This window comes from Oncorhynchus mykiss, chromosome 2, assembly GCF_013265735.2.
Source record: "Oncorhynchus mykiss isolate Arlee chromosome 2, USDA_OmykA_1.1, whole genome shotgun sequence".
Classification (NCBI taxonomy): domain Eukaryota; kingdom Metazoa; phylum Chordata; class Actinopteri; order Salmoniformes; family Salmonidae; genus Oncorhynchus; species Oncorhynchus mykiss.
Genome location: NC_048566.1, coordinates 56,090,387 through 56,115,820, shown reverse-complemented (window position 1 = coordinate 56,115,820; position 25,434 = coordinate 56,090,387). Strand labels below are relative to the sequence as shown.

Sequence of the window (25,434 nt, the reverse complement as noted above, 5' to 3'; positions counted from 1 at the left end):
CAGGTAACTACATCATGAAGCTGGTTGAGAGAATGCCAATAGTTTGCAAAGCTGTCATCAAGGCAAAGGATGGCTACTTTGAAGAATCTCAAATATAAAATATATTTTGATTTGTTTAACCCTTTTTTGGTTACTACATGAGGTAAAGGGAATTTCTAGGGAGTCATTGTGGTTAGACCACCATTTCTAAGCCTTAACCATTTGACAATAATTGTGTCTCTAATTAAATTTCCTCACAATCCCTAAAAGTAGCACATGATCCACAGATCAGCTTGTAAGACCAGGGTCGTTCTCAGTAGGCACCAAATAAAATAAAACTCTGTGAAACGGCAAGGTACTATCAGCACAACTTTTTGTTTTCCGTTCGCAAAATAGTTACGCTATCGTGTACCAACACGACCCAGTTAGGTCGTTGTTCAGAAGGTCATTCTAGGCCTACATTTTGCTTAGCTATCAAGGTTTTTCTGAAGGAGCTTTGTTAGGAAAAAAAAAAATCTTCCTTCCTGAAGATAAACAGACAGAAACATTTAGATAAGGTTGTGTGGGTGCTGCCAGCCAAGGCTTTGCCATGTTGCAACTCTCCAGAGACTGAGACTCAAAACACCATCAAGGCCATGACACCACTGTAACATGGATATCCCTGGGAAATGCATGTTGATGACTTGGCTTTAGGCTACATATCAAAAAAGGATGTTGGTGCAAATGTATCACGCATTCACATCTGTCCAGTATCTATTTCTATTAGCAGGTTCTTGCCAAATAGAGAGACAGTACATTGTGAAGAAGAAGATGGATGGCATTTGTAATTCCCCTCCTAAAAACGAAGATCCGACTGAGGAAGATCTTGGACGATGGCCCTCTTTTTGAATACTTTGAAATGCATCCTTTCCTCACATCTGAATTTGTTAGATTGTGAAAAAGCAATTAGGTGGCAGATTTTCTTTTATCTTATCGAAATCAAACACTTATGATCTGTGATTACCTCTAGAGAATGAGGAAGGATGTGTGGACTTTAAAGTATTTGAACAGGGCCAATGCCTCTTCACTTAAAGGGGAGCTACTGTACTGAAACCACATTTTAGTCTGTTCCCAAAACAGGATATGAAGACGTGAGCTCCACGGGCACGTCTTTGAGCCGTGTTCACCCTGGATAAACTTTGCACAGAGGTTCTGGTGTGTTTTTGATGCCAGAGAAATATAGAAGGGGAAGACTGAGACACAGGAAGTTTGGAGTCTCTCATGAACGTGCCATTTTCACCATGGCCTTGTGGGAGGCCAGGCTCTCTAGGACCGCTGAGAAGGACTATAACCTCAGCAAAATGATAGCCTCCAGGAGTTTACAGTAGCTTTCCAAACACTCTACTACTCCTACGACTTTCCAACCTATGTTTGAGGTGGGCGGCTGGGAACTAAATATGAGGCAGCATTTTGGATAAGTCTGTTTAGGGCACTCACTGTATTATTTTGAACATGAGCTTATTTTCACTTTATGTTGAACCCATAATTAGCTAATTGGATGGCCTATATACGGTCTGTCTATATGTTTTACCTCAACTTCCTTGAACATTATCCAAATGGTCAGTGTCCATTTGGGAAAGTGCCAAGTCTACAGTGTCTTAAGCAACACTTCATAGCAATCTAGTGTTCCCCACTTACTGTCAAAGTTCCTTCTGATTTATCACTCTCTATATTGGAGACTGCAATTGTTTTCCCAGTTGTCTAATCTACAATCAGCATTTTTTTTTAAACACACATTTCCCCTCATTGCTTTCTTTTTACCCTAGCGACACTCTGTATTTCCTCAATAAGAAATATGGTGGAAACTCTCTGTCGCCCATTTCTACTCCAATCCAATGGTTTTACACTTGTGGGAGAGCAGTGTACAAGTACACACTTTCAAGAGAAAGTAAAGATTATTGGGACGCAGGGTCTGATTCCCTACCCTAAAGCTTGACATGCTGTGGGCTAACTGACAACAGTGGAATCAGACACTACTGACTGGAAACATCCAGTGTCTATGTGTCTAGTATTGTCGTGTCAGCAGGCTAGGCCAGCGCAGCCAAGCCACTCATGACAGTCAGTGCTGTATCATCCCTTGGCCTAATACGGGTGGCAGGTAGGTTATCCATTAAGAGTGTTGGACCACTAACCGAAAGGTCGCTGGTTCAAATCCCCAAGCCGATTTTTAGATGAAAATTCTGATGTGCCCTTGAGTAAGGCCCTTAACCCTTGTTGCTCCTGTGAGTCGTTCTGGATAAGTCCCCCCCCCCCCCCGGGAAAGCCAACTGGCCAATTGCCGTTTCTCCCTTGAGAAAGAGGTCTCTTGACTTCAATAATGCTCACGGTTCCTCTCTCCCCCCAGGTGACTACTGTGAGGTTAACGTCTGCGGTAACGGAGGGATCTGTGTGACCGGGGCCGGAGCCCCCTTCATCTGTATCTGCCCCGACGGATACACCGGGGACACCTGCAACGACACAGAGGCTGGTACGGAGAAAAGAACAGTATTCATATCTGCATTATATAGCAATTATAGGTCTTTGACTTGAGTATCAAGGATAGGTATTCATTTGTAAAGTTATATGTAAGCCAGTTATACCAACTCATATTTCCCAAGCAAAAAGTAAATTCACCTTCAAGAAAACATTTTTAAAAAATACATCTAATGAGATCAAACATGACTGGACAAATACTGATCCCTGAATATAATGATTAAATGCTACCTTTCAGGTATTTCAACTGTCTCTAATGTCATTTTTTTCGTTATGTGTCGGATCCCAGGAAGACTTGCTGTCGTTATGACGTCAGTTAATGGGAATCCTAATAAAAGCCCAAGCTGTTATGAATGCTTATAGGAAGTCTTCATTGGGTGTTTTCAGCAGCTTCATAAAGGTGTTATACACCGACAGATGTTACATAGACAGTGTTAGAGGAAGATTCTGAGAGGCTGCCTCTACTACACTTATTACCAATCCTAATCCGATCGTTCCCTCTCCCCCTCCCTTGCTACTCTGCCCTAGGTCATTGCTGTAAAAAGAGAATTTGATCACGGTCAGCCTACCTGGTACAATAAGGGTTAATAATAAGTTATATTTACTACCCAGGGCCCTGCAACCCCAACCCCTGCAAGAACGATGCCATCTGTGAGGTGACTGGCCAGTCACGCCGAGGGGACGTCTTCAGCGAGTACATCTGCACGTGCCAAGATGGCTTTGACGGAGTCCACTGCCAGAACAGTAAGAGCCACTCCACAAGTTGCCCAGTTTACATTCACGTAGAATCTATTAGACAAGCTGTTTTAGTATGGAAGCACATGGCTGCCAAATATTCATTTATGAGAGCCACTCCACAACTACAAGCTGCCCAGTTTAAATTCACATAGAATCTATTAGACAAGCTGTTTTAGTATGGAAGCACATGGCTGCCAATATTCATTTGAAAATGCTAATGTGATACGCTTGGCGCCATTTACTTTGCATGAAGATGCAAATGTTGTAATGTTATCTAGGCAGAACGGTGGATTGATATCCAATTTGAATCATATCAAACTTGATTTACAAAAAACAAGTGGATTCAAACGGATACCTCAACACACTCCGACTGAACACCACTGAACACCGCAATCACAAGAACTGAGCCCCTGGGATGGAAACAATGAGGTCCAGAGGTCGGAGGTGTTGTTGTAATGGACTAGACATAGAGAAACAAGGCTGTGTTTTTAATTCTGATCTTTTTCCACCAATTGGTCTTTGACCGATCAGATCAGCTCTTTTGCCACTAATTTGACAAAATATCCGAATTGGGCTGCCTGTCTAAATGCAGCATGTGATACAATAAAACCAGTTACTCTGACATGGGTACAGAGGCCCAGGAGGCAGTGAGTGAGATTCTCAACCCACGCAGCTGTTGTCCTTACAGGAGCGTCTCTCCGGATATGGCAAGGTTCAACTCCCAACTGGCAGAATGTGCTTGGCCCCCGAGCCGCCTCAAGCGCTGCACATAAGAGACAGATGGTGACCGTGTGCTGCGATCTCACAGAATAAGACAAATGGAGCAACCGAAAATATGCAAAAATTTTAGTTTGAAAGGAAGTAGCCATATATACTGTACATGTACTTTCCCAAATGTAGAGCAACATTTTATTTTTTTTACATTTCATATAAGGGCTTTTTAAATGAGTGAAATGTACTGTGTCCTTTTGTTTGGGCCCAGGTGCTTTGCTCTATGTGTTCAACCCTTCTGCTGGCTGGCACTGCCTGTGGGGGCTGGGACACACACACACACACACATACACACACACACACACACACACACACAGACAATCATACCAAACAGAGAGAGAATGGTCAGCACTTTTTTCCTCCCTTTTATCCGCAGCAGCGTGCACACAGAAACCAGAAAGAGTCCGATCAGGTCAACAACTCTGACTCAGTTTTCCCCTCCCACATCAAAGTGAATGAACTGTGGTGGTACTGCCTTTTGGGCAATACGTGGTTCAATTGGGAGGTGAACGATTTCAGCCTCTTAGCATGCTATTTCGACTCTAAATGTTCATGCCCATATATATACAAAAAAGTATTTAGTAAGCCACCAATTGTTCAAGTTCTCCCACTTAAAAAGATGAGAGAGGCCTGTAATTTTTATCATAGGTACACTTCAACTAAGACAGACAAAATGAGAAAAAAAATCCAGAAAATCACATTGTAGGATTGGAAAATAAGTATTTGGTCACCTACAAACAACCAAGATTTCTGTCTCTCACAGACCTGTAACTTCTTCTTTAAGAGGCTCCTCTGTCCTCTGTCATTAAAGCTCGTTTTTCAACCACTCCACAAATGTCTTGTTAACAAACTATAGTTTTGGCAAGTCGGTTAGGCCCATGATCACTCTGGATGAACTGCAGAGATCTACAGCTGAGGTGGGAGACTCTGTCCATAGGACAACAATCAGTCGTATATTGCAAAAATCTGGCCTTTATGGAAGAGTGGCAAGAAGAAAGCCATTTCTTAAAGATATCCATAAAAAGTGTCGTTTAAAGTTTGCCACAAGCCACCTGGGAGACACACCAAACATGTGGAAGAAGGTGCTCTGGTCAGATGAAACCAAAATTGAACTTTTTGGCAACAATGCAAGACGTTATGTTTGGCGTAAAAGCAACACAACTCATCACCCTGAACACACCATCCCCACTGTCAAACATGGTGGTGGCAGCATCATGGTTTGGGCCTGCTTTTCTTCAGCAGGGATAGGGAAGATGGTTAAAATTGATGGGAAGATGGATGGAGCCAAATACAGGACCATTCTGGAAGAAAACCTGATGGAGTCTGCAAAAGACCTGAGACTGGGACGGAGATTTGTCTTCCAACAAGACAATGATCCAAAACATAAAGCAAAATCTACAATGGAATGGTTCAAAAATAAACATATCCAGGTGTTAGAATGGCCAAGTCAAAGTCCAGACCTGAATCCAATCGAGAATCTGTGGAAAGAACTGAAAACTGCTGTTCACAAATGCTCTCCATCCAACCTCACTGAGCTCGAGCTGTTTTGCAAGGAGGAGTGGGAACAAATTTCAGTCTCTCGATGTGCAAAACTGATAGAGACATACCCCAAGCGACTTACAGCTGTAATCGCAGCAAAAGGTGGCGCTACAAAGTATTAACTTAAGGGGGCTGAATCATTTTGCACGCCCAATTTTTCAGTTTTTGATTTGTTAAAAAAAGTTTGAAATATCCAATAAATGTCGTTCCACTTCATGATTGTGTCCCACTTGTTGTTGATTCTTCACAAAAAAATACAGTTTTATATCTTTATGTTTGAAGCCTGAAATGTGGCAAAAGGTCGCAAAGTTCAAGGGGGCCGAATACTTTCGCAAGGCACTGTATGTATGTGTGTAATGTATGTGTATATATATATATATACATACATACATACATACATACATACAGTGGGGCAAAAAAGTATTTAGTCAGCCAATTGTGCAAGTTCTCCCACTTAAAAAGATGAGAGAGGCCTGTAATTTCATCATAGGTACACTTCAACTATGCCAGACAAAATGAGAAAACAAAATCCAGAAAATCACATTGTAGGATTTTAATGAATTTCTTTGCAAATTATTGTGGAAAATAAGTATTTGGTCACCTACAAACAAGCAAGATTTCTGGCTCTCACAGACCTGTAACTTCTTCTTTAAGAGGCTCCTCTGTCCCCCACTCGTTACCGGTATTAATGGCACCTGTTTGAACTAGTTATCAGTATAAAAGACACCTGCCCACAACCTCAAACAGTCACACTCCAAACTCCGCTATGGCCAAGACCAAAGAGCTGTCAAAGGATACCAGAAACAAAATTGTAGACCTGCACCAGGCTGAGAAGACTGAATCTGCAATCAACTGTGGGAGCAATTATTAGGTTGACATACAAGACCACTGATAATCTCCCTCGATCTGGGGCTCCACGCAAGATCTCACCTCGTGGGGTCAAAATGATCACAAGAACGGTGAGCAAAAATCCCAGAACCACACCTAGTGAATGACCTGCAGAGAGCTGGGATCAAAGTAACAAAGCCTACCATCAGTAACACACTACGCCGCCAGGGACTCAAATCCTGCAGTGCCAGACGTGTCCCCCTGCTTAAGCCAGTACATCTCCAGGCCCGTCTGAAGTTTGCTAGAGAGCATTTGGATGATCCAGAAGAATGGGAGAATGTCATATGGTCAAATGAAACCAAAATATAACTTTTTGGTAAAAACTCAACTCGTCGTGTTTGGAGGACAAAGAATGCTGAGTTGCATCCAAAGAACACCATACCTACTATGAAGCATGGGGGTGGAAACATCATGCTTTGGGGCTGTTTTTCTGAAAAAGGACCAGGACGACTGATCCGTGTAAAGGAAAGAATGAATGGGGCCATGTATCGTGAGATTTTGAGTGAAAACCTCCTTCCATCAGCAAGGGCATTGAAGATGAAACGTGGCTGGGTCTTTCAGCATGACAATGATCCCAAACACACCGCCCGGGCAACGAAGGAGTGGCTTCGTAAGAAGCTTTTCAAGGTCCTGGAGTGGCCTAGCCAGTCTCCAGATCTCAACCCCATAGAACATCTTTGGAGGGAGTTGAAAGTCTGTGTTGCCCAGCAACAGCCCCAAAACATCACTGCTCTAGAGGAGATCTGTATGGAGGAATGGGCCAAAATACCAGCAACACACTGTGAAAACCTTGTGAAGACTTACAGAAAACGTTTGACCTCTGTCATTGCCAACAAAGGGTATATAACGAAGTATTGAGAAACTTTTTTTATTGACCAAATACTTATTTTCCAACATAATTTGCAATTAAATTCATTAAAAATCCTACAATGTGATTTTCTGGAGAAAAAAAAAATTCATTTTGTCTGTCATAGTTGAAGTGTACCTATGATGAAAATTACAGGCCTCTCAACTTTTTAAGTGGGAGAACTTGCACAATTGGTGGCTGACTAAATACTTTGTTGTCCCACTGTGTGTGTGTATGTGTGTGTGTGTGTGTGTGTGTGTGTGTGTGTGTGTATGTATATATATATATATATATATAATATAAATCATTTAACATGACTTTAAAAGTTCATGGCCATGCTTATCTATGTGCACGACAAAACAGTGCTTGGCCAAGCCCTGACTCCATAGTACATCACCCACTTCCCAGAAAATAAAAGCTTAAGCACTAGCTAGCTTTTACGCTAATTAAATAATGTCGTGGGGAGGACTGTAAAGATTATTCATTTGACAGCAGAAGTATATGAGGTCCCTAAGTGCTGTTCATGTACTTGGCCTATTCTTTCTCTGTCTCCCAACTTACCTATTCGTTTAGAATTCCTGATGCCTGTTTGAACATTTTTTATTGCTCTGTACTTTGTGTGTGTGTGTGTGTGTGTGAGCGAAGCGCATCCTCAGCAGCTCCTGCAAACTGTGGTCAAAGTGTGTGGTGGGAGCAGGGTACAGTAGGCTCAGTCAAGGTGACTCTTAGAAAGCAGCCAACGCGGAGGCGTACCCTAGTAGCTGAAGCTAGGTTGGCGTCCTCACCTGCACGCTAAAACACACTGGCACACATACACACTTGGCGAGCTACCACACACACACACACACACACACACACAGATACAATTGGCGAGCTCACACACACTTAGAGAACACACACGCATACTTGGCAAACACACACACAAATCGGGCTCTCATGTTCATCCAGCCAACAGAAAGTGGTCCTGAGCGCAGCACTCCCACTCCCTGTTGCCGGGGTAAAATGGGAAGAAAAAAGTGAGTTAAGTCTGCCCTGACAATGTCACAGCCTCCACTCACGTCTGACACCAGCACTTCTACCAGCTGTGTGAAATTGGCCTGAAAGCCTCAATGGGAAGGCAGTGTCTAATGCTGAAAGCCATGTCCAATGCTGTTTACTCACTTTAGTGTCAGCTCCTAAATAGGCTCCGACGACTGCAACTGTGAGACTGAAATGGCACTGCTGAAATGGCCTCAGAGCTTAAATGTTAAACTGGGGATGACCTCTGTTTTTATTCTGTGTTGGTTATTTTGAGGTGTTTGTCAACAGATTAGTGTGTCTGTGTCTGTAATTAGGGTTGTGTGTAAGTGCACGTGTGTGTCTGTTTGTAAGCTTGTGTGTGTGGCAGGCAGGCAGATTTCTGGTTTTAAGAGGTGCTTCAACCACATCCAGGATGTGGCTAGTCCAAATTGGCCAGATTGAGCTCTGCACCCCCTGGGGAGTTGTGTGTGTGTGTGTGTGTGTGTGTATATCAATTTCTGTTTATGTGGGTGTGTGCACTTTTGTGTGTGTGTGTATCCATTTCTGTTTATGTGGGTGTGTGCACTTTTGTGTGACTGTTTTTGTGACTCAACTGGTCACGCACTGCTCTGTTTACAGTAGTTTCTGGTAGTGTTTGAGGAGGGGAGGTCATTTTTACTAAATTGGTGATAGAACACCAGACCGTAATGGGCTCAGGTCCGTTGCACTAATCAACCTAATTTATGTTTCTGTTGCTATAATCTTGTAGCGTTCTGTCGCACAGTATATAGCCAGACCACCTACAATACTACAATCATAGAATGACATATAAAAAGAAGCATATAACCCTCATTTATAGGATATCTGTGACTACAAAACTCTACTGTCAAATCTCTGCATATTCATTAAGAACCAACACTTAACGCATGGTCCCACACCAAGGTCTGGCAAAGTCTGGAACCAGGGATATCCTTGGACATTTTTAGAGGATCTCTATGGACTTCTGCTAGCCCCCAAAAGGTTTTCACTGGGCAAATATCAATTTTATCATACACTTAATTTAGCAGCTCTGTGGCTAAACCTGGCACTATATTGCCGTTGGGGGCACCCCCAGTTGTACCCTTACGAATAAATGAAATGATTTCGTACATTTTTGGGGTGTCAAATCGCTAATTGGCAGCCCATCCCTTATGGGATTGATTTACACATGAACAAATATTCCATGATACAACATTACAAGGATTCACAGTTATAATTCTTCCGGTGTTTGTGGCAGTGTCCCATGCCAGGGACTTTTCTGACCTGGATTCCTTAAAGGGGAAATCAAATCAAATCAAATGTATTTATATAGCCCTTCGTACATCAGCTGATATCTCAAAGTGCTGTACAGAAACCCAGCCTAAAACCCCAAACAGCAAGCAATGCAGGTGTAGAAGCACGGTGGCTAGGAAAAACTCCCTAGAAAGGCCAAAACCTAGGAAGAAACCTAGAGAGGAACCAGGCTATGTGGGGTGGCCAGTCCTCTTCTGGCTGTGCCGGGTGGAGATTATAACAGAACATGGCCAAGATGTTCAAATGTTCATAAATGACCAGCATGGTCGAATAATAATAAGGCAAATCTGGGATTGGAAATTATAACAAAACTACCACCCTGTTATTTGTTTCGGTAAACAGGTGGGGCTGGAGAAATGTGACCACTCTCACATTTGAAGTCCGCTCATGAGGCATTTTATAAGGTACTTTCTTCAAAAATCAATGGCTATATCATGAATTTAAAAGTTTTTAAAAATCAAAAGATTGTCCCTTTTAAAGAGGGATGGAGTTACTGCCAGTTTAACCATCAGTGGGCATGAGGCAATGGATCACAATGCAAACATACTGTATAAGGAAGCCGTTACTCACGGGCCTGCAGGAGTGCACAAAACTGTACGGTACACTTAGGGGTGTCATGCATCCCCAACATCTGAGGGGGCATAAAGTACGTGAGGATGGCTGGGGAGTGGTCCGGAGGGGGGCTAGGCCCCTGTTGGAAAGTTGGCGAATTGGCATTTTTCAAACACCTGAAACAGCTTTTTCCTGCAATCTATAGCCATCATTATTATATTTAATTATATAGAAATGTCTATTTTTCTGCATATCTCTTGAACTGTCTTTATTCTCCTGTCTGGTGGTTATTTTGTTAAAGAAACCAAATCTTCTCTCCTGGGTAAAAGATTGAAAGGAATGTGAGTCTTATTAATTGCTTGCTTTTCTTAGTCTCCAACCTTGCCAGCAGGCATGCCAGCTAAGATAGTTAGACAAGCTAGCTACTCTAACTTGACTGATAGCCTGATAGGCTATTTATGAGATTGGGAACCTAGTGTGTTTGGGCTAGTTAAAGCCAACTTCATAAAATTGCTTGTTGGCTGGTAGTATTACAGAGAAACGACAGCAAAAAATGAAACTAAAAAATTAAAACTATTATTTTAACAGGACAAATCTGAGGGGGCACATGCCCCTTATGGGCATGACGCCTCTGTGTACACCTCATGCCGCTAGCGCTGCCTACTAGCTCAGATGCTCAGGCTGTGTCGTGTACTCTGTCACATGCACCGCTGCCAGATGACCTTGCTCTGCATTGATCTATCTGGGTCACGTTACAAACAATGACAATTAGATCTGTATTGGTTTTTGCTTCATGCACAAACAAAGCCTGAGTATTGATGATCCTGTGTGCGCTCATCCACTCAATAGCCTCAATCTTTTCATATGTCTATACTGGGACCATACATCTATCTATACAATTGGCACACTGCTAGCTGAAATCCATACCAGGACATGTGAGAGAGTTACAGTATGGTGTTTTATTGATAAAATAAGTTCTTACCATAGATTTTTACTGTGTATCATTTTGAACTAGAGGTAAAAAATAAAAATAAAACATTTTATGACTGAGACAAAAACAACTCAGTCCCTGTGTCCTGCTGTGACCCGTTGCTCCAGTTGGCCCTTGGCCTCCTGTGACCTATTGCTCCAGTTGTTCCTTGGCCTCCAACCTCCTTCACACACCACGTCACTCTGGAGCACTAGATGTCCCAGGGTGGGTAGTGTCCCAGGGCTATTGTCCTTCCTCCCTCCCTCCTTCCTCCTCCTCAGGCCACCCTTTCTACCTCACTCCCCCTCTCTCTAAGTATGGCAGATTACAGCGTCTGTATGGCTCTTGAGGTAACCAGCCAGGCTGCAGCATGGTCTACGGTAGTGGTATTCAAACTGTTTCATTGGGGAACCCATTATTATTATATTTTTATTTATTTCTGGGCACCCCATTTCTTTCCCAAGAATTTATCGCGGCCTCACCCCAAATCTAATGACACAAGCTTAAAATCGTTAAGTTTAGATTTTTACATCAACAAATAACTTTCAATTCCAATGAATACATTTACTTCATAAAATTGTATTTTTCAAATGATCTTTCGTAATATTGAGTTGACCCCCAACAGCCTCAATTCATCGGGTATTGGACGCTACAAGGTGTTGAAAGCATTCCACAGGGATACTGACCCATGTTGACTTCAATGCTTCCCACAGATGTCAAGTTGGCTGGATCTCCTTTGGGTGGTGGGCCATTCTTGATACACACGGAAAATTGTTGAGCGTGAAAAACCCAGCAGCATTGCAGTTCTTGACACACTCAAACCGTTGCGCCTGGCACCTACTACCATACCCCATTAAATATTTTGTCTTGCACATTCACCTTCTGAATGACACACATACACAATACATGTCTCAATTGTCTCCAGGCTTAAAAATCCTTCTTTAACCTGTCTCTTCCCCTTTATCGACACTGATTGAAGTGGCTTTAACAAGTGACATCAATAAGGGATCATAGCTTTCACCTGGTCAGTCTGTAATGGAAAGAGCAGGTTTCCTAATGTTTTGTACACTCAGCGTATGTTGTCCAATACAATAATCTATACTTTTTTTTTTTTGAACCCCACTGCAGTTCCTCGTCGCAACCCCGACTTTGAATACCACTGGTCGACGATGTGCCAAATCCTCTTGATACAGAGGAGCCATCGCTGACGCAAATAGAGAGCGTCTGTCACCTAGGGTGTCACATAGAAAGGAAAATAGGGTGTCTGTCAATTTCTGTAGGTTTGTGTATGCATGTGTGTTATTTTTATATATATATATTTATTTATTTATTTATCGAGGCAAGTCAGTTAAGAACAAATTCTTATTTACAGTGACGGCCTACACCGGCCAAGCCCGGACGACGCTGGGCCAATTGTGCGCCGCCCTACGGGACTCCCAATCACAGCCGGGTTGTGTTGCAGCCTGGAATCGAACCAGGGTGTCTGTAGTGACGTCTCAAGCAGTGCCTTAGACCGCTGCGCCACTCGGAAGCCCATGAGTCTCTCTGTGTCCCCCCATGTCCTCTTGCTAAGGTGTGAAGTCTGTCAAGAGAGAATATGGTGTTGCCCTTAAATACTGCGAAGCCATATGCTCCTCCGTAACAGTATAGGAATAGGCCTACACCACACGAAAATACCTTGAGACAGTAAGAGGGCTTGAAGGAGCTTTCGGCTTTTTAGAAACAGCAGCTGTAGTCGTGCAAATCTCGGATTGAGCTTTAAGTCCAAGGTGCTTTGGCTTTTGACTCATTCCTGCTGATTTTGTGTGTGTGTGTGTGTGTTTTAGTGTTACGACCAGGGCTTTGAGTGTGTCCTGATGCGTCCTGGCTTGGAAAAACCCTAGGCCCTAGTTATGAGACTGTGTGTGTACTAGTATTCTGTATTATGAGTAATTGTGTGTGACTTTGAGTGTGTCTCTTGAGAAGTAACATAATCACAGAGCAGGATGCCCTGTGGGCTTTAGGAAGAGGGTGCCGGGTTTATATACATCATTGGTGCCTCCCTAGTGGGCGACTGACTGCCTGCCTGGCCCTGAGCACAGAATCACACTAATCACACTTTTCACAAGTGAGATTTGGGTCATATTCTACAAAAAATATGGTAAACAGTAAACACAATCAATCTAGGGCAGTGTTCAAAGGAAGTTTAGTCATGCCTTCAAATCTTGTGGGCGAAAGATTAAAAAGTTTGTTCTGATGCATGCTGTCCTCTGAAAGCGCTGCCAGTTGCCAAGCACCCTCTCTCTAAAAAAAAAACACACCGCACGTCCAGCGTATACCATTGAAAAGTGCGCCATCTAGGGGTAGTTCAAAGAGTTTCAGATAATTGGGCCACAACAGCTCATCTGAGTCATTGCGTTGCTGCTGTTGACTAATAGCTTTATCAGAGCTCATTTGCACATAGTCAAAAGCCAAGCGTAGATGAAAGGGGGAAAAAAACTTTAGGAGGAAGTCAAAAAATGACTTCATCTGAAAACCGTATGAAACGTCAGTTCATCATCCAGTTTAAGCATGTACATATTTCCCGATTTCAGTTTGGGGCCTGTGCTCAAAAAAAAAGCATATCAAGAGTAGGAGGGCTGATTTTTAGGATCCGATCACACCTGTCCATATCATCTTATCAATCATTGTTCTGTTCTGTTGATTGTAGGCCAGTGACTGATAATGGCCATCATTTCTCTCAACAGATGTGAATGACTGTGTCGGCCAGCCGTGCAAGAATGGTGGCTCCTGCAGGGACCTAAATGGAGACTTCAACTGCCGCTGTCCGTCCCCCTACGTGGGCAAGCACTGCCAACTGCGTGAGCACCAGTCACACACACACACACAGACACGCGCACACACACACACTGGCTCTCTATTAGTCTTAGTCCCCCATGATATTGTTAAGTGCAATAAAAGACATTAGGCTGAATGTGATAAAGAAAATCATAATGTAACCAAATTAAAGGCCCAGTGCAGTCAAAAATGTGATGTTCCTGTGTTGTGTGTGTGTGTATATATATTTACACTATGAGGTTAAACTAATACTGTGAAATTGTGAAAATGGTGATAATGTCCTTTTTTAGTGTAAGAGCTGTTTGAAATCTCAGCCTGTTTTGATGGGAGGGAGTTTTCACCTTCCTGGTGACATCACCAGGCAGTAAATTAGTTAATAGACCAATAAGAAAGATCCAAACCTCTGCCAATAACAGCTAGTCTTCAGTTTTCCCCTCCCCCCCAGACCACTCACAGACAGTCCTAGCTAGGGATGCAATGGGACGGTATATTACTGGAAACTTCTAAGTTTACCAGTAAACTAACACAATTTGGTAACTTTGAAGGATTTTATGTAATCTATCATAAGACATCTAGTGACCCTTTTGGGTACTTCAGGTTATCACAGGTGTCTAATAATCTCTGGCCCTCAGTGTGTGGCCTTTCAAATATATGAAATAATGAATTAAGATGATTTTAAAATAAAAACTACAATGACAAAGCTGTAAAACATTATCCTAAATATAAACCATACATTTAGTGAATACCATTGGTGTTTATTATGAGGTTTTCAGCACGAATATTCCTTTTCCTTATATCTTAATGTTTTCATGTCAAACTGTTGGCAGTTGTCAAAAAAGTCAATAGATTTGTGGGGCATGTATGTGTACTAATGTGAAATAATAAACCAGACTAACTTCACCACGGATTTGACCAGCTAGATTCTTCTTCATTGCTTCACTCCCTCAACCGCTAGGTTCTGTGTCTGTCTGTCTCTGTCTGCCCTGTTTGTGTTTTTGTGACCTATGTCTGTCTGTCTGTCCCTCAGGGTGTATCTCTCTGTTGGGCATGGAGGGCGGAGGCATTGCAGAGTCTCAGATCTCGGCCTCGTCGGTGCACTACGGCATCCTGGGCCTGCAGCGCTGGGGGCCCGAGCTGGCCCGTCTCCACAATAAAGGCCTGGTAAACGCCTGGACCTCTGCCTCCCATGATAGGAACCCCTGGATAGAGGTCAGTACAGTACGACAGGCTGGCTCCAACACCACTGTCTGGCTCGTGTTCTCTAGGCACCAAATGGAAGAAAACTGACTGAAACCAGGAGAGGCTACATTGACTTGTCTAATGAGAAAGGCTATTTTTTAGTATAGCAAAACAATTCTGGTGTTCCTAATACCCTAATCTACTCTAGAAAGGATATCTCCATAGTAAAGTGGCTTCCACTCCCTCGTCTGCACTGATGTGAAAACATCATCATGGGGATAGGTGAAAGCAATATATTGTGGCTTGTGGCTACCTACAAGGCAATAACATTCCCCTGTCTGGTTATTTCATATCAGTGCAGATGAAAGACGGGCAACAAGGAGATGCTTTAATTCTGACACAATTTAAAATGTGTTTGATTCTCGGAGGCTCTGCTCATTGCATGGATGCAATGCCGTGCTTCTACACCTGCATTGCTTGCTGTTTGGGGTTTTAGGCTGGGTTTCAGCTGATGTAAGAGGGGCTTTATAAATACATTTGATTGATTGATGTTGTTGCTATGGACCTTGTAACCAAATTTTTTTTTTGTCATTCCCCTCCATGTGCAGCGAAAGGTCCATGACTACGGGACCAAATGTCCACTATTATATGGCAATACATTTGAAACAATGCGTTGTCGTTTGTGCAGATTAACATGCAGAGGAAGATGCGTTTCACGGGCATTGTGACGCAGGGCGCCAGCCGCATGGGGTCAGCAGAGTTCATCAAGGCCTTCAAAGTGGCGTCGAGTCTGGATGGGAGGACCTACACCGTGTACCGCCTGGATGGGCAGAAGAAGGACAATGTGAGTGAACACTCACAGGCGCGCACACACAACCACACACCCTCTCAGAGTTACACACAGACATATTATCACTATGGCTGTTGTAGAATTTGCACCCTCTTCACTGTGTAGTGTGCTTTTCTTTGTTCTATTTTGGGAATAGTGTGCCATTTCCATGGAAATGAATGAAAGGCATTGATTGGTTGGTGGTGGTGAAGTATACTGTTTACTGTTTGATTCACATGGGGCCTGTTTTGTAAAGCTCAGGTGAAATTCAAGTAATGCATTTTGACATCACTCCCTCAAGTCATTATTTCGTAACATTTTTCATTCTTTTCTTAATTTCTTCTATTTCTCCAGGTGTTTGTGGGGAACGTGGACAACGACAGCACCAAGACCAACCTGTTTGACCCTCCCATCATTGGCCAGTACTTCCGCATCATCCCTGTGGTCTGTCGCAAGGCCTGCACCCTGCGCATGGAACTGGTGGGCTGTGAGCTCAATGGTAAACACACACACACAAACACATGTCTACTTGAACGCACGCACACACACTGATAACAACGTCAACAAACTGCATGGGGTTTGCTTTTCAGTGTGTGTTAGATGGTTAGATCATACAGAATGTTTTTGGTTTTACCAGAAGGTTTTTGGTTTAGGTCTGACTGAAAGTGTTTCAGTAGTGTTACTGAAGGGGGGTGGGTGGGGCTAACGTTTAGAAAAATTACTTTTCAAAACCATATGGACATTTTTTGCAGTGTAAATATTGGCAATGAGACCTATCATGTAAATGACTCAAATGTGTTGGGATTGTAACAAAAGAATAATATGCAAGTCACATTCATCATCACAGCCTTGTTCCCATGCCAGTATAACTAGATGGATATTTTGGAGTGCCTTTTATGTTTTCTCTGGTGTAACAACTTTCTGTACAAAGTTTCTGCACTTTCTATTTGCTTTATAATGATGCCATGAGTTCTCGCCAACACACTGGCGTTGTTTTATTTAATTAAGGGAAACTGATCTGTGTGTGTGTGTGTGTTTTTAAAAGTGATCCGCAATGTCCATCTGTGACTGTCTGTCAGAGCATGCTATGCCAGTTTATGCTTGGTTATGGTCATTGCACCGCACATACATGCATGTTACACAAAGCATCCTGCAATACAAACTGCATGGCAGTGACACGCTTGGGCACCTGACACGCATGCTAGTGCTACTGTAGGCTCGCATGTTCACAGTACTACTCAACGATGCTCAGCCCAACTACAAGCATGCTGCGGCGTCCATCGCTCTCGCTCTTTCTCCACCGTTATCGTTAGAGCCGTAGATGAACGTACTTCGGCCAACTCCGTTTGAGTTGAGATGTATCATTTGAACGGCTGACATTTTGCCACCAAAAACCATAAGGCAATTGCGTTCTCATTCTGCATGCAATTGCACTCTGTTTTACATACTTGGAACACACATTTTTATGTCATCTCCACAGAGTGTTTTGTGCCATCATGGAAGATAAGTTGTCTGAACTCTATTCCCTATGGCTGTATAGCTGAACCAGGGTTTTCCGGACATTTGAGAAATTTACCGGATCCATATGTATTGGGTGTATAACCTGATTAGAGCGTCTACCCACAGTGTTCAGAATGACAGAAATCCCATTTCGATTATGGTAATTCATCTTAACGGAACGTGCTAATTCGAGGCTGCAACAAAGTGCTCCATTGCCGAATTCCGATGCACACTATGAAGACATGTTAGAATAACTGTCCACGTTTGACTTTTCCTCAGTCAACAAGACGAGTAACGAACAGCAAAATCACAAGCCTATGTCAATTCACTATTTATCCCGCATTGTAGAAAATGTGACCTATTTTATTGGTCAGCTTGTCAAGAAAGAAATATCCTATTCAAAACAGACTTTCAGACAGTTGTGGGACTGGCGACATACATTTTATTTTTGAAGAATGAGTCTGATGCAACAGATCAGAACTTTTAGCTTAAAATGTTGATAAACTATATTATTTATTCACATTTTATAAGCAATGCGCGTAGGCCGTCATTGTTGATAAGAATTTGTTCTTAACTGACTTGCCTAGTTAAATAAAGGTTAAATTAAAAATGTGTCAAAAAAGTAGGCTACTCGTGAATGTTCGTTCCATAATACAATTAGCAGGAAAACAACATTTGTCAAAAGTGCATCACACATGTGAGCAGTTTCATGTGACATGAAAATATCTATTAGGAATGTTGAAAGCGGAGAGAGATCTAAAGATGCAAATATGACTAGGATTGTGCCTTTGGCTACTGGACAATGAAAATGTTTATTTAAAACCAATAGAACATAAGAGAAAGAGGCTACTGGTTTCAATGGCATATGGAAGGAAGTCTATAAAGTAATTGCCTCCATGGATATGGTCGTTTTTTTGGCTTGCTACTTTGAAGCAAGGTAAGACATGCCTCATAATATTTAGTAAAACGTTCAGCCTTCGAACAATTGAAATATGTTTTCAAAATGCATACTGCCTCCAGCTCATAGCAAAGTGGTGTGTGACACGCTGATAAACCTGTCTTCTGTTGCCTATGCATTTGAATGGCAAATGGGTAGCCCGCATCAATTACCAGTTGGGAAATAAAAATAGTAGCTCTTTTTAACTGTGGCCATCAACTGTTATTGGCTTTTCACATTTTTTTAACGTACAAAACCCTAACAGAAACCCTAATCTGTACCGCATGACTACAGGCTGTCACTACTCACTCCACCTCCCCACAACTCTGGTCATCATGCATGTGCTTTCCCTGTGCTGCTCACTGACTGGCTGGCTTGGGCCTTGCTTCTCTGTCTGTCCCTTGTCTATCATACTTCTCTCTCTCTCTTTCCCTCCCGGTGCTCGTCGTCTCACTTCAGTGTATTCAAACACGGCAGGTTGCTCTGAGCCCATGGGCATGAAGTCGCGCCTGCTCTCCGACCGCCAGATCTCGGCCTCAAGTGTCCACCGCACCTGGGGAATTGAGGCGTTCACCTGGCAGTCCTACTACGCCCGGCTGGACAAGCAGGGCAAGACTAACGCCTGGACAGCGGCCACCACCAACCGCTCCGAGTGGTTGCAGGTAACTGCAGGAGGTTCAGAGGGAACTGTAGGAAGTGATGTGGTGTGGGTGTTGGACACTTGGTGGTCTGTAGCTGAGGGAGATACAGTTGAAGTCGGAAGTTTACATACACTTAGGTTGGAGTCATGAAAAATGTCTTGTTTTAAAGAACGATAGTTCTGGCAAGTCTGTTAGGACATCTACTTTGTGCATGACACAAGTCATTTTTCCATTGTTTACAGACAGATTATTTCACTTATAATTCCCTGTATCACAATTCCAGTGGGTCAGAAGTTTACATACACTAAGTTGACTGTGCCTTTAAACAGCTTGGAAAATTCCAGAAAATTATGTCATGGTTTTAGAAGCTTCTGACATTTGAGTCAATTGGAGGTGCACCTGTGGATGTATTTCAAGGCCTACCTCCAAACTCAGCGCCTCTTTGCTTGACATCATGGGAAAATCAAAGGAAATCAGCCCCCAAAAATTGGAGACCTCCACAAGTGTGGTTCATCCTTGGGAGCAATTTCCAAACGCCTGAAGGTACCACGTTCATCTGTACAAACAATAGTATGCAAGTGTAAACACCATGGGACCACACAGCCGTCATACCGCTCAGGAAGGAGACGTGTTCTGTCTCCTAGAGATGCATGTGCTTTGGTGCGAAAAGTGTAAATCAATCCCAGACAGCAAAGGACCTTGTGAAGATGCTGGAGGTAACCGGTACAAAAGTATGTATATATATATATATATATGTATGTATGTATGTATGTGTGTGTGTGTGTGTGTGTGTGTGTGTGTGTGTGTGTCTATTCCATTTGCACAACAGCATGTGAAATTTATTGTAAATCAGTGTTGCTTCCTAAGTGAACAGTTTGATTTCACAGAAGTGTGATTGACTTGGAGTTACATTGTGTTGTTTAATTGTTCCCTTTATTTTTTTGAGCAGTGTAAAGCACAGTAAAACAAGTCCTATATCGACATAACCTGAAAGACCACTCAGCAAGGAAGAAGCCACTGCTTATGGTGTTCTTCGGCTTGCAAGCCGAAGAACACCATACCAACCATGGCAGCATCATGTTGTGGGGGTGCTTTGCTGCAGGAGGGACTGGTGCACTTCACAAAATAGATGGCATCATGAGGAAGGAAAATTATGTGGATATATTGAAGCAACATCTCAAGACATCAGTCAGGAAGTTAAAGCTTGGTCGCAAATGGGTCTTCCAAATGGACAATGACTTAATGACTTAAATGACTTAAAATGGCTTAAGGACAACAAAGTCAAGGTATTGGAGTGGCCATCATGAAGCCCGGACCTCAATCCTATAGAACATTTGTGGGCAGAACTGAAAAAGTGTGTGCGAGCAAGGAGGCCTACAGACCTGACTCAGTTACACCAGCTCTGTCAAGAGGAATGGGCCAAAATTCACCCAACTTATTGTGGAAGGATACCCAAAACGTTTGACCCAAGTTCAACAGTTTAAAGGCAATGCTACCGTTTGGCTAAGGTGTATGTAAACTTCCGACTTCAACTCTAGGTTAGAGTTGGTGCTGGTGAAAGTTCTGGAAGATTCTCTCTGAAAGTTTACTTTACCGACAAATTACTGACAATTTTGTTTTGAACTCAATTTATCTGGGTAAGCCTAAGATGTTCCAATGACACTATTCTTATTTTTCATGGGAGAACAGTGTGGTGGGAGATGTAGTGGGGGATGCAGACAAATAAGGGCACAGATGAGAAAGTGGCAGACACACATTGGGCTCAAACCCCCGTTGCCAGGAGGATTTGTAGTCTGGAGTCGGCAGCGTTGCCACTAGACCAGAGTCCGGCACTGAACCATGCTTGTTCTGACAATTCCTTATTCTGTAACAGGTGGACCTGGAGTCCCCCAAGAGGATCACAGGCATCATTACCCAGGGGGCCAAGGACTTTGGAGCAGTCCAGTTTGTTTCTGCCTTCAAGGTGGCCTACAGCGACGACGGCCAGTCCTGGAGCATAGTCAAGGACGACGTCACCAGCACAGACAAGGTAGGTGGCAAAAATCTGTCTCTCCAAAGTAGTGTGTTCTCTTAGGGTGTTCTTACAGGGGTGTTCCACCCAAAATACAACCTATCATGGTTTTTACACTAACCTTAAGTCGAGTTGATTCCCCTGCCGTATGTATTTTGAGTGGAACATCCATTTATAGGGAGCCAAGCATGAATGTGTGCCTGCCTACGAATAATAGACTGAATTTAATTACTTTGTTGATATTAAATATAGGTGTTATTGAGTCAACGGTTGAAACGCAAAGTCAAGATGTCATAGATTTAATGATGACCTTTATATTGTATGATAGATGTTCAGTGTCTTTTGCCCTAACTAGCACCCATCAGTTCTGTGCTTGTGATTTGGCTCCCCAACTTCCAGATCTTCCCGGGTAACAGCGACAACAACGTCCACAAAAATAATGTGTTCGAGCCTCCCTTCTATGCCCGATTGGTCCGCATCCTGCCGTGGGCGTGGCACGAGCGCATCACCTTGCGAATGGAGTTGTTGGGCTGCGATGAGTAGCCCCGTCCCCGGCCAAATCCCCTCCACTTTCCCTGCCCTTCCTCATCTTTCTCCTCCTTTCCAAAACCTCCTGAGCCACGCCTGCACTGCCTTGCTCACACCCGTAGAGGGCAGCAAAACACCACGACCACCACCACAACCCTGGAGAAGGTACAAAATTGACCCTAACCACTGATCTAGGGTCGGATAATGGTTACCACTGATCTAGCCCACCTAATGGTTACGGGTAAGATTAGGTAGGGGTAATCTGATCCTAGGTCGGGTGCTGAAGGTCAACTTGTACGTCGAGCGCACAGACTACTGCTGTGTCAGCCGGAACTACATGGACTCTGAACCTGTCCTTCCTAGATCAGGGCCTTATTCAGAGTTTTAGAGTAGGAGTGCTGATCTAGGATCTGGTTCCCCCTATTATTAATTATTATTATTTAGAGGCAAAACTGATCTTAGATCAGCACTGCTACTGTGAGACGCTTTATGAATCTGGGCACAGAAGACTGAACCCGAGACCCATCGCTAGTGATGTACAATACAGTAGTAGCTAACTTGGCTGTGATGTTTTTCCAACTGGGAATTTTCACCTGACCATCCTGAGACACTGAAGTGCGTAGTAGTATTATCGAACACCCTCGTGTAGTCTTATCGCCTAGCCGTTTCCTTGATTCTGCAGTGCTCTGGAAGAGATGTTTTTGCGGGAGTTCTTGTTTGTGTTTTATTTCGTTGGGCTTCTTAACCAGGGAAAGACCCGTCGTGTGACTATAGGATTTATAAGATTGATTTGTATTTTTTGAAAAAGAAAAGGTATACCAAATGAATTTCACTTTGTTGACAAATTGATGGTGTTCGTTGACTAGTTGTGAATGCATTATGATTTATTAGCCATGTTTTTACTAAATGCAGTTTTCAAATAAGTAGCAGACCTAAGAAAAAAAATAGAAAGCATGTATAAAAAGCTGGAGAGAGACTCTTATTCTGTAATCTTGTGACATTGAGTGATATTCAAATCCCCAAATAGTTCAATGCAATCTTAGTTTATAATTCTTTGCTAAAGGGTATGTAAAAGTGCAGTAATACTCCTACAGTATGTGGTGTTGTTCTATAACTCAATCTGCTCTGATTGTGATGTCTGTCCTTTCATTAATGCACTGTGAGTTGTGACGTCAATGTAATGCATTTATTACTAATTGACTAATATTATGAAGTGACATAGAAAATAGGGGGTTAGCAAGTTGATGATGCTGCCAGATGTTTTTTTGAGATTAAGGCAGATCAATTCTAGCCTGATCCCAGAGATGTGCTGTCTTGACAAACACGATCATAGGCGTTGGCTAGACGGCACAGCAGATCTGGAACCAGGCATATTTTCATATTATATGTGCTACTAATGTTGTTATAACCCTTATGATACACAGCTCAACTTAATATGATTTTGTTTTCCCCCTTTTTAAAAGGCACTTTCAGGGTCAAATCTGTATAATTGTTTTCTGAGGTAAATATGTGGAAACTCAAAGTTTTCTCCATTAAAGAAATAAAGTACTGATGTTGACAGACATATACAAGTAACTGCCGAAATAAAGGAAACACTTGAGTAAATGAGGGATACAAATGATATTGAAAGCAGGTGCTTGCACACAGGTGTGGTTCCTGAGTTAATTAAGCAATGAACATCCCAGCATGCTTAGGATCGTGTATAAAACTGCCCCATTGCTTAATAATGCCAATTATGTTGCCTACCATGGCCAGAAGAAGAGATCTCAGTGACTTTGAAAGAGGGGTCTCAAAGGAGCATAGGGTGTTTAAAGGGTGTGTGTCTCAGTCACCAGATCTCAACCCAATTTAACACCTATGGGAGATTCTGGAGTGGCGCCTGAGACAGCGTTTTCCACCATCAACCAAACACCAAATGACGGAATTTCTCGTGGAGGAATGGTATCACATCCCTTCAATTTGCTCCATTTATTCATTTTATTCGAGTTTCAGACACTTGTAGAATCTATGCCAAGGCACATTGAAGCTGTTCTGGTGGCTCGTAGAGGCCCAACGCCCTATTAAGACACTTTATGTTGGTGTTTCCTTTATTTTGACACTTCCCTGAAGATTGAGTGTTTGAGAACAAAGCGTTTTAATACTATGAATCTGTCATGTCACTGCATAGGAGAGCAGTTATATGGCTTCCATAAGTTATCAAGGGGCAGTTTTAGATTTTTGACATGATAGCAACCAAAAAAAGACATTTCTGCCAGTTAGTTTTTTTCTGAGCTGGTTATCCTACCTAATGTAAATACTTTTTGTAAAAATGTGTTCCTTGAAGTTGTAATATGTAAATGTTTTGCAGCAGACCAATCAAATGCCATCCATTTATCACAAGAGGACCAAATTGATGCGTAGAATTCGAAGCCTGTGGCCACACTGATAAGATGGAAAAGAAAAATCTAATTTAAAAAACGATTTCTATGGTTGCACTGAACGTAAGACGTGACATGGCAATCTGCATATTGCTCCTAGGTCATAGCTAGCATTGTCAAGCTCCCCCCATGAATTATGAATTACGGGTGTGTGCAATAAGAAGATTAGTTTTTGATTTGAATGAATATTAATATGAACAGCTGGAAAACATCGGCGATAGATATCCTCTTTTAAATGCATGTGAATAACGATGCATTTGCAAGGCTATGGAAAGGATTGTGGTGTCAGACTAATATATTTATAATCTTTGTAGACTGTTCCAAAATAGTTATTATCTGATGTCTGCATGCATTGTATTGACTATACTTTTTTATTTGATCCAACATAGACATTTTGATTATATTGTTTTCTCTGTACATTTTTCTGATTCGTTCATCAGACTCTAGTTATTCCCATTCTTTCATTTTCCACAATGTCCTGGTTTTATATGATTCATAAAAAATAATAATACAATTGATGTGTTTTTATGCGATATTATTAATATTGATCAGTTCTTGTTTTCTGTGTTTCTTAAAAGAATTCCCTTAACTCTCAAGACATAAACAATAAAGGATTTAACATCAGACAGCTTGTATATTGTGCAGTAGCGAACCTGGTTTCAATTTCACCATCTCCATTTCACCTGCATTGGGTTAAAGGTGCAATCTGTGATATTTGCAGGCATTTTTGGTCATTCATATGGCCTGAACAAATGCCAGATTGTATCTTTTACCCGACAGTAACATGAATCCATTAGGCTTGAATTAATTTCAGACATTTTCACTTCAAAGGGAGAGGATGTAAAGGGCAGGAATCTTTGGGTCCATTTGCCTGTTTAGCATTTTTAACACCCTGAAGGCTAATCTATCCCTCCTATACCACGGTATTATCTAAATCATTACCTCCATCCCTTTGCACTTTCCTCCTCTGTACCATCCTCTTGTATGGATGGACACACATTAACTCTTATGGATACAGATTTCTACTGCTATCCCTATGAGGCTGGTCTCATGGCAACAGGAATAGTTCCATAGCCACCTCTTGTTCCATTGTGCTCAAATTATAGAATTTTATTTGACTGTCTTGTTTCATGTTTGTATTTACCTGGTATTTACGAGGACATTATGTGATTACAATGGATACTTTATTGTGCTTTCTTGTGCTTTGTAACTACATGCTTTCTTGTGCTTGGTGACTACATGTCAGTGGTTAGAGCATTGGGCCAGTAATCAGAAGGTTGCTGGATCAAATCCCAGAGCTTATAAGGTAAAAATATGTCATTCTGCCCCTGAGCAAGGCAGTTAACCTACTGTTCCCTGGGCGCCGAAGACGTGTATGTCGATTAAGGCAGCCCCCCCCACACCGCTCTGATTCAGAGGTGTTGGATTAAAAGCGGAAGACACATTTCA

The 25,434-nt window shown here is 42.4% G+C and overlaps 1 protein-coding gene across 2 annotated transcripts in view; it reads left to right on the top strand.

Annotated features, from left to right (window-relative positions):
* LOC110491985 (lactadherin) overlaps positions 1-24,609 on the top strand; it is a 45,139-nt gene extending 20,530 nt beyond the window's left edge. Inside the window, exons 2-10 of one of the 2 annotated variants that reach the window (XM_021565907.2) lie at positions 2,363-2,485; positions 3,103-3,234; positions 13,853-13,966; positions 14,971-15,152; positions 15,811-15,966; positions 16,306-16,450; positions 18,866-19,050; positions 20,903-21,058; positions 21,440-24,609. In XM_021565907.2, coding sequence (XP_021421582.2) covers positions 2,363-2,485; positions 3,103-3,234; positions 13,853-13,966; positions 14,971-15,152; positions 15,811-15,966; positions 16,306-16,450; positions 18,866-19,050; positions 20,903-21,058; positions 21,440-21,583 — 1,337 coding nt within the window. In that variant the 3' untranslated portion in view covers positions 21,584-24,609. Of the gene's footprint in view, positions 1-2,362; positions 2,486-3,102; positions 3,235-13,852; positions 13,967-14,970; positions 15,153-15,810; positions 15,967-16,305; positions 16,451-18,847; positions 19,051-20,902; positions 21,059-21,439 lie in introns of both variants that reach the window. The other variant, XM_021565899.2, reaches the window with a different exon arrangement.
* The last annotated feature ends 825 nt before the right edge of the window (positions 24,610-25,434 follow it).